At 36.0% G+C, this 12761-nt stretch overlaps 1 protein-coding gene across 1 annotated transcript; it reads right to left on the reverse strand.

Moving 5' to 3' along the window:
* Positions 1-7727: 7727 nt before the first annotated feature.
* On the reverse strand, positions 7728-12589 carry selenof (selenoprotein F). Its single transcript, XM_081375350.1, has 5 exons — positions 12463-12589; positions 11340-11507; positions 11018-11081; positions 10731-10780; positions 7728-8379 (listed from the first exon to the last, which is right to left on the reverse strand). Exons 1-5 carry the CDS (start codon positions 12571-12573, stop codon positions 8248-8250), a joined length of 525 nt encoding a protein of 174 aa, XP_081231476.1. The 5' UTR covers positions 12574-12589; the 3' UTR covers positions 7728-8247.
* Between the last annotated feature and the right edge of the window lie 172 nt (positions 12590-12761).

The raw sequence follows: 12761 nt of genomic DNA on the forward strand, positions 1-12761 counted from the left end.
TTTAACTGGCTAATTTGAAGAACTACTCAATAAAGTCCTTGAAATTGTGGTTATTCATCATTCAGTTCAATCATCAATACATGTAACCAAATCTCTTGAACTAATTAATCATTTATCTTTCCCTTATCATGTTCAAAGAGGAAAAACATTTGACATTAAGAGATATTAGTGATATTTCCCTCTCAAAGGGGGACTGTTCGCAGCACAGGCTTCTGAGGGATTTCACTTCACAGACCTTCCTGTTACCAAGCAACAGCTAAACTGAGCTGAAAATTGGAATTCTTGTTGTCAGGCAGAGGCAGACTCAACATCATTTTACATCACTAAATTCAAGACCTATCAACAATTGTTGAAATCATATACAGTGTGAAATCCTTTTGATGAAATTATTAAGAAATAATGCATATGCTTAATTAAACAAAAAAACAAAATGAACCTCATCTCAAAAGTCCCACTGTATGAGTTTACATCAGAACTGATATGGAATGATGCCATATGTATCTTCATTTTACTCGCTTAATGTTTTCTTTCTTTATCAGGCTTTGAATCATCAATACGCTCATTGGAAATGCTGAGTGAGGCATTAGCATATGCTCTCCGTATGTGTGTTTGTTGTTCCAAGAGAAGTACACGCTGCGCTGAAGGAGCCGCCAGACATTGTGTTGACACTGAGAGAGCAGATTACAAGTGACATTCAGCCTCCAGTCCCATGAGGCAAAGCCCTAGATGACCCACTCTTGAACCAGCCGCCAGTTCTATCACACATCTTGACTCCAAGCTCCTGAAATTCATAGTGATTTTTTAAGATTAAGCTGATTTGGTCTAACACAGTATTAGTTTATTGCAGTTTATCTTCACACTGTAAGGCAATGAAACTCCATCTGAAGTGGCAGATACCAGGAAAAGGATGTACAATTTAGTGCTGCATTATGTGGCATAAAAGCACTTGAGCAGAAATTACAATTGCAGAAATAATGTTAGGAAATTTTAAATGCCTGTTTTAAAATGTCATCACTTTCACATATAAACATAAAAGAACTGATATGGAATGATGATGCAATATATGATGCAAAATATATATAATTACAAATATAAATAAATATTACACCGTTTCAGGCTGAAGAACAAGATGAGGCAGGTGAAGCGGATCTAAATGCAGCAGTTATTTTATTAATTAAAAGAGTGATATCCACAAATGAAGGTAAACCAAACAGTTTGCAAAAGCACATCCAATACCAGACAATGAACTCAATTAACTTGGGGCAATATATACACAAGGTAATGAACTAAAGGGAAACAGGTGTGAGTAACTGATAAAAAACCATGGTAACCAACAATGAGAGGGAAAATTGAACAATAACAATAATAGAACGTGATCTATATAATATATATATATATATATATATATATATATATATATATATATATATATATATATATATATCAACATCGCATAACACAGAGTGAGAAAAATTATAAAATAATTTACATTTATTTCTACAATAATAAAATGAAAACAGAACAAAAAACATTTAAAAAAAATCTGATGTATCAGGGCGATTTAATGCACACAAAAAATATATAATATATAAAACATATAAAACCAATTTATCTGATTATTAAGATGAGTTTCAAGTTACTTTTAAGTGCATACCACAACAACAGTCATACTCATGTGATTTAAATCCATGGAAAATGTATCCATGCAAGATGGACTGAGTGGCAAATCCGCTGGAAAACCGCAAAAGTGTAGTTTCTCACTGAGTCATGCTTTTGGAGAAAAGAACAATGTTTTCATCCATAAAGAGCCGTGCTTTCCTTTGCTTAATTTTTGTTCCACCTTCTGGGCCACAGACTGAGCTATGCAGACTGACACCAGTCTGCTCCTCTGCATCCCTGAATACTGAATGATATTGGTGAAATTATGCCTTTTAGTCTGGAAAAGCCACCAAACCTCATGAAATATGATACAGCTTAATTGTTTATATGCAGTCTTTAATGAAATGCTTTTGGATTAATTTGCTACCTCAGTGTTGAACAATCAATATCAATAATGACTTCTGGGATTCATTTAAAGGTCTGACAGACAAAGCTTGGTGGTTCCTCAGCATTTGCTGAATCAATTGCAGGTTCCCTTTTTAACAGGCAGCATCTGCAACCAATCCAAAACACTATGTAGGTCAAGTTCCCACCACCCTCCATAAAGACTGGTTGAGCACTGGCACATCCACAAAATCTCTTGCTCTCATTACACAAAGGGATTGCAGCTAGAGCTCAATGTCGAACCGTTCCCACAACTGGAATGAAAAAAATAAGACCTTGAATCTGAGGACATAACAAAAAATAAATGCGCATGAGGTCAAGATCAGGAGGGAAAGGAAACCAAGACCTGAACTGAACCATAAACGGGGAATGGGAAGAACTAGAGCATTCTAGAGACAGAAAGCCTCATTTTGGCTGTTTATGCTTTGCTCCATTTCACATTTCTCATAACAGCACTGATCAGACAACACCGACAAGCCTTCATGCAGGAAGGAAGCATTATCTGAAACAGCAGCCCATCAGGAGACTGAAACAGCCCAATGAAATACAGAGATGGATAGAGAAACAGGAAAAGTGAGGGATGAGAGAGTCAGAATTTCTTATTCAGCGATACTGAGCACAAAAAAAGCTTTTATCCTGTGCATCATGCATCACTTCGATGGACTAGGCCGAGACAGGCGAGGCTTTGTCAGGAAAAATCAGAATCAGTGAATATAGTCAGCCCCACTTGATGTTTTGAACAAAGGTCGTTTTCGGGTTATGCTCACAGCGCAGTGTAAAGAGGTCAAAGGGGTGTTGATATTGTGCCAATATCAGTTGGAGGGACTTGCTGTTTTTGTGTAGCTTAATCCTAAAATATGTTCCTCTGAGAGAAACCCTCTCCGAGTATTGGCTGTGATGTGCGTGTTCCACATTTTGGACAAAAGTGCAATGAGCAACTGGGGGTGAAAGAGCTCTTTTTTTGTATGAATGTTCCATTCAGTGTTCTCTTATAGGCTACATTTATTTTATCAAAAAAGTAATAGCCTATTGTGAAGTATTATTACAATTTAAAATAACTATTTTCTATTTTAAAATGTAATCTATTCCTGTGATGGCAAAAGTTGAATTTTCAGCTTCATTATTCCAGTCTTCAGTGACACATGATCCTTCAGAAATCATCTCAAGAAACTTTTCTTGTCACAGTTGAAAACAGTGGTGCTGCTGAATATCATTAACATTATCGCAGAATTTATAATGACAGAATTATATCGACTGCACATCTCACCAAGTGGACAAGAAATAATATGTGACCCTGGATCACAAAACCAGTCACAAGTCGCACGGGTATATTTGTGGCAATGGCCAACAATACATTGTATGGGTCAAAACTATCGATTTTTCTTTTATGCCGAAAATCATTAGGATATTAAGTAAAGATCATGTTACATGAAGATATTTTGTAAATTTCCTACCGTTCATATATAAAACATTTATTTTTGTGAGTGAATGCAGCACAATTGCGAACATAAATGGACGACTTTAAAGGCGATTTTCTCAATGTTTTGATTTTTTTGCATCCTCAGATTCCAGATTTTCAAATAGTTGTATCTCGGCCAAATGTTGTCCTATTCTAACAAGCATACATCAATGAAAAGCTTATTTATTCAGCTTTCAGATGATGCATAATCATAATCATGCTCAATTTCAACAAACTGACCCATGTGAGGTCAAACACTGGTTTTGTGGTCCAGGGTCACAAATATACGGCACACCTCTCTTATTGCTTTTATAAAACGATTAGGCTATACAAATATTAAAGCCAAATATATATGTAGCCTGATAATATACTATGTTTTTGGAGTAAAATCATGAAATGCCATTAAAATCCTTAAAATTATTAAAATTTTGTTTATAGATAGATTACAATAACTGAAATACAGGAATAGCCTACCCCACGAAACGTTCTGTGGATGGTTATAGATAGAGCGACATCTTGTGTGTGTGCTTGCATATGTTATTATTTTGGATGAAAGGGGCATAGTAGATAATGAGGTGAAATCTGGAAGAAATGTGCTATGATGTTGAGAAGCAGTAACTGCAGGCGGAGCGCATATGGAACTCATCAGAGATGAGGAGGAGAGTCTGAAGTGCTGTGTTGCTTGATCTGCCACAACTACTGCCTCTCTGGACCCCGGGAGGGCTAGCATGTTTTTACTCATCCTGAGAGGGGAAAAAAAAGTGAGAATAAGTTCAATTTTCCCACGCACACTGATAATTCGTGACAGACAGCGTATTGCTTTTGTGCATGCTTTTGGAGCAACTTTAGTAACATCCTGCCCTCGATGACGTTCAGTGTTTATATAGGCCTTACCTGTTTGTGGGACTCGATAACACCAAAGTTTCTCATATGCTTTTAATTAGGGGTAGCTACAAGAAGTCTTATTGTAGCTACCCCTAATTAAAAAACTATGATAAATATATTAAGCTATTTAGACTCGGCTATATAGGCTATTGTAAAGTTTACAATACAGTCTAATTTGTTAGCTTAATATATTAACTAACATAAACTAACAGTGAGCAATACATTTATTACTGTACTATTTATTAATCTTTGCTAATGTTAGTTAATAAAAATACAGTCGTTGTGTCTTCACGGTGCATTAACTAGCCCAAAGTTAAAGGTAGCCTACTGTAGCCTACCTGATTTTTTTTTTTTTTTTTTTCTATTTGGGCAAAATGGTTTAAACCATGGTTTTAAAAATATTTTAAAAGCAATCATCCGTGAAAAAAACTGGCTTTATGATGCTGTCTGTGTATTATAGAGGATTGTAATAGATGAGAAGCTCTTGCCCGGGACGGAAAGCCTTGGCCAATAACATGCTCAGGAAAAAGGGGGTTGCCCATATTGAACTCAGGGCCAAAAAATCTAAAATGAGCGAGTACATCATTAATCCATTTTCCAAACCGTGTTTTGTCTTATCCTGACCTGGATCACTACGGTCCACCTATAATAAATGTTTATATTCGGACTATTTTAGACTGTTTCGAGTCGTACTGCTGCGGAGTAGCCCAGTGCCGGCGTGACTCGTCCGGCTACAATGTTCTTCCGCAAGAGACATGCAGTTCTGTTTATTAACCGCTAGAGCGCCAAAAGTTAAGTACTGCAGCTTTAACAAATAGCCTACCTACAAACTTTTGATTTTAATGTCTATTAGTAAATGTTGAAATGAACATTAACTAAGATTAATAAATGATGTAGAAGTATTGTTCATTCTTAGTTCTTGTTAACTAAAGTAGTTAACAAATGAAACCTTATTGTACCAAGAAGGCCAATCCTTACAGATGTTAGGCTATGCTGTGCATTTAGTTTAGAATGACGTTTGTATGAGATTCCTGATCCTGATGGTTTAACAAACTCTGTTTATCTTAACATTTTTAATCATTTTACATAGAGCAGTAAGATGTGTGTACAGTTGGCATGGACAAAGCAACGCAAGTGGGAATGAGGAAAAAGTAGATCAGAAAGCACTCGCTCACAGTAAATTCCACAAGAGATTGCTGTTACACTGGGAAAAGTAATAATGTTGAGTCATTTTTAAAGTTCAGATTTAGAAAAACAAAGATGGTACATTCTGGAAATAGATGAATGGCTCAGCAAATTGTCCAAAACCAGGCTATCAAAATGTGCTTGTAATTTCATTGCTAACTGGTGACTAACTGATGACTAATACTGTTTGGACCCATTAAAAAAGAATGACTCTAAACACATTGTGTAAATCTGTGAGCAGCATGATGTGCCAAACATGCGGCATTAATCAGTGATTCAGAGCTTTCCATTTGCTGACATCTGCAGACTATACAAATTTACTTTAAATATTTACAAGAAATGTACACTACTGTTAGAAGGTTTGGGGTCAGTAAGATTAGATTTTTTTGAAAGAAATCATTTATTTTATTCAGCAAGGATGCAAAAGTAAGAGTAAAACATAATGTTATCAAGATTATCATGGTTTGCACAAAAATATTAAGCACAACTGTTTTCAAAATTGATAATAATGAAATTTTTCTTCAGCAGCAAATCAGCATATTAGAATGATTTCTGAAGGATCATGTGACACTGAAGACTGGAGTAATGATGCTGAAAATTCAGCTTTGCCGTCTCACAGGCATAAATTACATTTGAAACATATTGAAATAGAACATTTATTTTAAGTGTAATAATATTTCATATTTACTTAATTTTGATTAAAAAAAATTCAGCCTTGGTGAGCACAAGAGACTTCTTTCAAAATCATCTTACCAACCCCAAACGGTTGAATGGTAGTGTATATGATGGGAATGTACAAATATTTATTAGTTTGATGAATGAATGAACCATTATTATAAACACATACACTATAAAATTACAAATACATTTATACTATGTAGAAATGCTTAAAAAAAAATTTGTTCGTTTATATGTCATCTGCTGGCTCTGAAACCTTTTCAACAATCAAGTGTTTTCAAAGTTCCAACCTCCTATAATAGTGTATATATGCATCTAATCTGGGCCTACTGGATATCTTATTAGAATTTCTGGATTTGTGAGAATGTCATGTCAGAAATAAGTATTGATTTATTAAGTATTCAAGTTATTAAATCAAAACACTTCAATTTGAACTATGGGTATCTATCTATTATAAATAAACTATATCCCCCGGTTTCACGGACAAGACTTAAAACTAGTCCCAGACTAAAATGCATGTAGTAGCTGTTTTAATAGCAACTTGCACCTCATATATTAAAAATGTAAGTACCATTGATTTGGCTCAAGAAGCACACCATTTGTTGTTGTTTTCTAGGGCACATTTATAAAAGCTACTTAAGTGTTCTTATTGAACTAAGGCCTAATCCGGGCTTAATCTAAACCCTGTATGTGAAACCAGACATATATCTTTTAAAATGTATATTTTATTGCCTATCAGTCTTTCTAACTGACAAAGAAACTTTATCCACTGTGAACAGGTTCTAAAATTTTGTGTCCTTAAATTAGTGTTTTGTTGGCAGTTAGATTAGGCTGACATTTCTGTAACATTGCATGTGAAATGAAATGACTATTAAATTAGAATTAGATATAGTTTAGATGTTTTGGCCTGGTTTCACAGACAGTTTAGATTAGGCCATAGGCCTTAGTTCAATTAGGACATTTAAGTAGCTTTTTTAAACATTACTGGTGTACATCTTGAGACAAAGCAAAGGCACTGACATAAGATCAATGCAAGTTGCTTTCAGTTAAAACGTTGTAGTCTGGGACTGGGTTTAAGCCTAGTCTGTGAAATCGGAATCTCTTCCACACTTGTCCAACAAGAGAATACAACCAAAACGTCTGCTGACATCTAGTGGTGAAAATACAAATGTCACAGGACAAATGTTACTGCTCCAAATGTCTGTATATTGGAGGCACACCCTATATGTGGAAGATTTGACAAAGAATTATACTAATTAACTCTAACACTGTAATAAAATCTAGTTAACTAACATTTTGGCATTCATCAGTGCACAGTAGAACTCTTAGATTTACCTAAACACCTCCGCAAAATGCCCTGAAACAACACTTGAAGTGATTTAAGAATTAAATCTAGTTGTTTATCATGAACAGCAATATCACTTAAACCATTCACACATTTACTTATGAAATGTATAAAGTCAAACAAAAACATTAATATGAAAAACAGGTTTATTTGTGCGTGCACTAATGAAACATTTAATGAACAGATTCCACGTTCTCATACTGGGGTAGATCTTGGAGATTTCCACCATAACAGCATGCTAAGAGAGTTACACAGGGTCTTCAGGCCTCACATCCCAGGGACTGGTTTACTGTCAGGCCTTCACTAACGTGCAAATCTACAAAAGCATGAGCTACGTGGAGTCAGACAAGCTTTACCAAACCAGCACATTCAACACGCTTCACTTCTTTCACTCAGACACAAGATGTATAAAAGGCCACAGCACATCAACCAATTCAAAAACAAAATGTAGCAGAAACATCAACTCAAAATAAGTACAGTATGTCCTGATAAATTAAACCCAAACCAGAAGCTACGGCTTTTACAAAACCAATTCAAAATGTATGTTTTTTAACATCCATCATTGAGCACAAAAATGAATAGTGGTCCTTTGATTCAGTTTGCGATTTATATATAAAAAAAAAGAAAATGTGAAAAATATGAAATGGGGACTCTAAATTCGATCCAACTTCTCACTAAGAAATTCTTCAACGCTGTCTGTGTTCCACTTGAGGATGCTGAGCTCTTCAGCAATGTTCCCGTTATCGTCCAGCAGCTTTAGTACAGGGTCCGAGCCTCTCACATACTGGAAGAAATGCAAAAAAAGCCATCTAGAATTAACCAGTGTTTAAGCCACGTATAATATTAATATTCTTTTCTGACAAATATTGTTATTTTTGCACCAAATAACATACACAGAACTGTTCAAAAGTCTAGGGCCTGTAAGAATTTTTTTTTATGTTTCTGAAAGAAGTCTCATGTTCACCAAGGCTGCATTTACTTGTTAAAAAAAATACAGTAAACAGTAATATTGTGAAATATTACACATTAAAATAACTTAATTTCTTTTTAAATACATTGACTCTTTCCCCGCCAGCGGGTTTTTTAAGTTGCCAGCCACAGCCTTTTTTTGGTTTTTACCATTTTCACAAAAATATCATTGCCCTCAGAATATTTTGTTGTATGAATATCTGAACATGCAATATATCAAAAGAAAGAACCGACCCTCTACTATTAACAAAAAAAAACTTTTTATTCTAGCTTTGTGAATTATTTTTTTATCAACACTTGAATGTGGGTAAGTTTCATTGCAAAAAAGCAACATTGAGCAAACAGCTGAGAAAATCAATCATTTGACTACATCCAGATTGGATTCAGAACGATGATCAAAACATAGATGGAGTAGATCGAGTCATTCAACACTTCCTAAACTTTCAGTCCTATCCCTCATCCTGGTTCAACATTTCATTCAGTAACATTAGGCAGTTTTGATATAATGATGCTGTTTAATGTTGATGATTGCATTATTTACATATGGCTATATTGCTTTTTTCTGCTGCTGCTTCACACTTGTTTTGATCCGGAGAATCAGTACTCTTTCAGAAGATGTGTCACAGCACCCCCTACCATATAACAGCGCCCTTTCTCCCAAATGACGAAAATTTCCATCAATGGCAAAGAATTAAAATGTAATTTAGGCCTATTCCTTTGATGCAAAGCTGAATTCTCAGCATCTTTTCTTCAGTCTTCAGCGTCACATGATCGTTCAGTAATCATTCTAATATGCCGATTTGCTGCTCAAGAAACATTTATCATCAATGCTGAAAACAGTTGTGCTGCTTAATATCTTTGTGGAAACCATGACACATTTTTTTTTTTCAGGATTCTTTGATGAATAGAGTCCAAAAAGAACAGCATTTATTTAAACGTACAGTATGGCATTTTTCGGCACTAGGGGTCGCTAACCTATTTACAATAACAAAGGTGTAGATTGATGACGCAACATTTGCTAAGAACTATGGATCTTGTCGTCAACGTCAAGCCGACCGATCTAATAATGTTTATGGATGACTGAATACATTGATGCTTTTATCATGACTGTGATACGAAGCAGGTCGGGATTGCTAAGAGACAGCTATCAGCTCCACACGCGGCGCGAGTCCCGCGGATATAAAAGAATATGGGCATTTCATTCTACCAAACTACACGCAGAATTACTACTCACAGGTCAGTTTATTAGACAAATTAAACTTGTGAGGTAACGCAGCGCTGTTTCACTTGGTCTAACATTACACTAGCACACTAAACTGCATTTGAATGTGTTGAAATTAATGTGTTAGTTTGTCTGTATGAGACTAGCAGTAACCTAGATCAACATTAGAATAACATACAGATCATATTCTGACATTTTATCATTGTTGAACTATAAAACATTGATCAGTTTTATGCAAATGTGCTCACCTGTTTAATACACGTAGGAGTGGTCGAAGTCTCGGACGTGGAGCTCTCGTTTATATACTGTCTATATACTGTTATATACTGGGAGCTCTAGGCATCTCGAAAACACCGCGCTGATATTGATTCTCGTTTTAGTTCTCCTTTTTTTTATCCAAAGTCTGCTTGCCATGGTCCATAATGTTTGAACGAAACAACAACAGCGTGCAAATAGACATTGCGAACTACAAAGTTGTCCACGTCAGTCGCTTTGGTTACTATCAGACGGCTCTGGTTCATAGCTCTGGTTGCTATGGCAGCACGAGCGGAAACCAGGGACAACGCGGATATGACGCCATTGGCGGCGACAAAACGGAAATAAAGAAACGGGACGTTTCTCGAATTAAATTACAAATTTCTCCTGGTTTGAAAGTTGTTGGAAACAGTCGGGATAATGTAAGTACACAACTAAAAAAAATAAATAACACAGATATAGTGATTTTTGCTATTTTTAAAGCAAAAAAGTTACATATTGTGCCTTTTAAATAGATGATTTTTTAATCTTTTATAGTTTAGTTTTGATGAATGTGATGCATATTTGCGGCATGGGGCATTCACTTCTTTAATAAAACTTACTGACCCCAAACTTTTTGAACGTATAACTTTTTTAATATATATAATGGCCATGTTTAATAACTTAAATATTTTGCAAAAAATAATTACCTTGATTTGAAGCCCCCTGAACATCTTTGGCTTGTCACTCCTGACAAAAGCTGAAGGGAAATATGGTCACAAAAATTACTGCTTTGTAACAAGTGTGCAAAAGCAAACACTCTGCAAGTCTGTGCTACACAACAGCTGAATTGTTGTAACAGGTGCTACAAAAAAAACACCCAAATAAACATGGCTTATTTTTCTATAACGCTGTGCCATTTTTGAACAATCATCATAGAGAAATATTAAGTTTGAAGTAGCAGGTACTCATATTTGAGGCCAAATCCTCAATCTACCTTGGACTTGAGGGAACCTCCCCAATTTTCATCCACAGACCTCAAGGATGGCTCCTGGGTAGAGCTGTCAAAGAAATCAAATAACAAAAGCACATTAATATGGGTGATATAATGACTTAAAGTCAAGTGATATGAGAGCAAACCGTGGCCTTTAGCTCGTTTCATCTAAATGTTTGTGCTGTGACAAAAAGTTTCACCCATTTTTCATTGTTGGGGCGGGGGGGAGCTTCATTAAAACAGCAGGAAAGCTTCATTAAAGCTCCAGCACTCGGTGTTCATGGTTGGAAATGTCCTTGTCATTTGGCACAGAAGCAGAACTCACCTTCCTAGACTCCAGCTGAGCCTCCTCTTGGCAGCACTGGCTGCATGGAAGGTCTAACTGGTTCAGGCTGAACTGACCCAGGAGGTCACAGGAGCTACACAGGAGATTGCTGGAGAAGCCCAACTCCCTGCACGCCTCGGAGGACAGCTCCGCTCCATAAGAAGATAGCTGAGCCGAGAGGAATGACACCACAATTAAAACACTTTACACTCAAAACAAGCAGTAGATGTAATTCTCTAAGCACTAACAGCAGTTGACCTTTATGTCAACATCTTAAACCTGTTGGAAATTCTCAGCTGTTCACTTTGATTTTAATGACCGTCAAATGCAATGTCAAAGAAAAAGGCAAATGGAGGGTAAAGGACAGGTGCATGAATTTTGCAACCTTTGGCTACAGCTATGATAACAAGAGCGTACTGTTTATAGTTGGTGAGTGACACATCTCGCCTCTACATTTGGTGAACTTGCTTCCTAGTTTTGAGAAGAATTGCAAAGGCTTAAGAATAGCTTGGACCTGGAACGTGATTGAATTGAACTTTTTATACACCATAATATTGTCCTTTCTTAATATAATCAACAAGCCCTTAAGGCATTTTTCTCCACACAGGACAAATCTGTGGAATAGCACTTGGTGAACTTGCTTCCTAGTTGCAAGCCCAGCTGATCTCGAGAAATCCCCAAGAGAGGGAAGAATTGTGTAAACATAAAGGAATACATATTTCACATTACTGTAATTTCAATTTTTAAAGCTAAATAACCATGCTACTGTATGCAATGTAACGTTACTCGTTCATTTTTTTGCAGGTAACGTTAAGTTAAACTAGTTAACAGCTTTAAAATCGAATCATAACAGATAATGCAAAAAACATTCTCATTTTTTGCGATAGGTGCCAAGTTAGTCAATGTCACGAGTAGAAATTTAATCTGCGATATTCTGAAGATTTCTCTTACATTATTTACAGAATCGGCCAGTTGGGCCACGTCATTAGCTAACATTAGCGAGCCGGCTAACCATCGACTTAACGTAAGTAGCCCAGATTTTACAAAGACGTGTGTATTCCTTGTCACTGTTGAATATCTACTTTCAAAGATGAAAGTGTACAGATGTGTTTCATTAACCTACCGTTTGTAATAACGGCAGTAACCAAAGCAGGTACACTTCCCCCGCCATGAGTGTTTCTTTTCCTCTCGCTGTCGCTGGGTTCAGCAGGAACAGGAAGTGCGTCAAACACATACGCTACACCGACAGCTAATTAATAAAAGTATCAGCATAACCAAAGAATATCAGTTTAGTAATAATAATCATAAGTGTTACCTTAATTAAGGAAGAAAGTGAGATTAGAACCTCTTTTTTATTTGAATTTTGAACTTTAACAGTACAATGGCTAAAAAATTGTTTGGACAAACGTGACTGTATTTTAT

Source organism: Scardinius erythrophthalmus (assembly GCF_964197995.2).
Source record: "Scardinius erythrophthalmus genome assembly, chromosome: 9".
NCBI lineage: Eukaryota > Metazoa > Chordata > Actinopteri > Cypriniformes > Leuciscidae > Scardinius > Scardinius erythrophthalmus.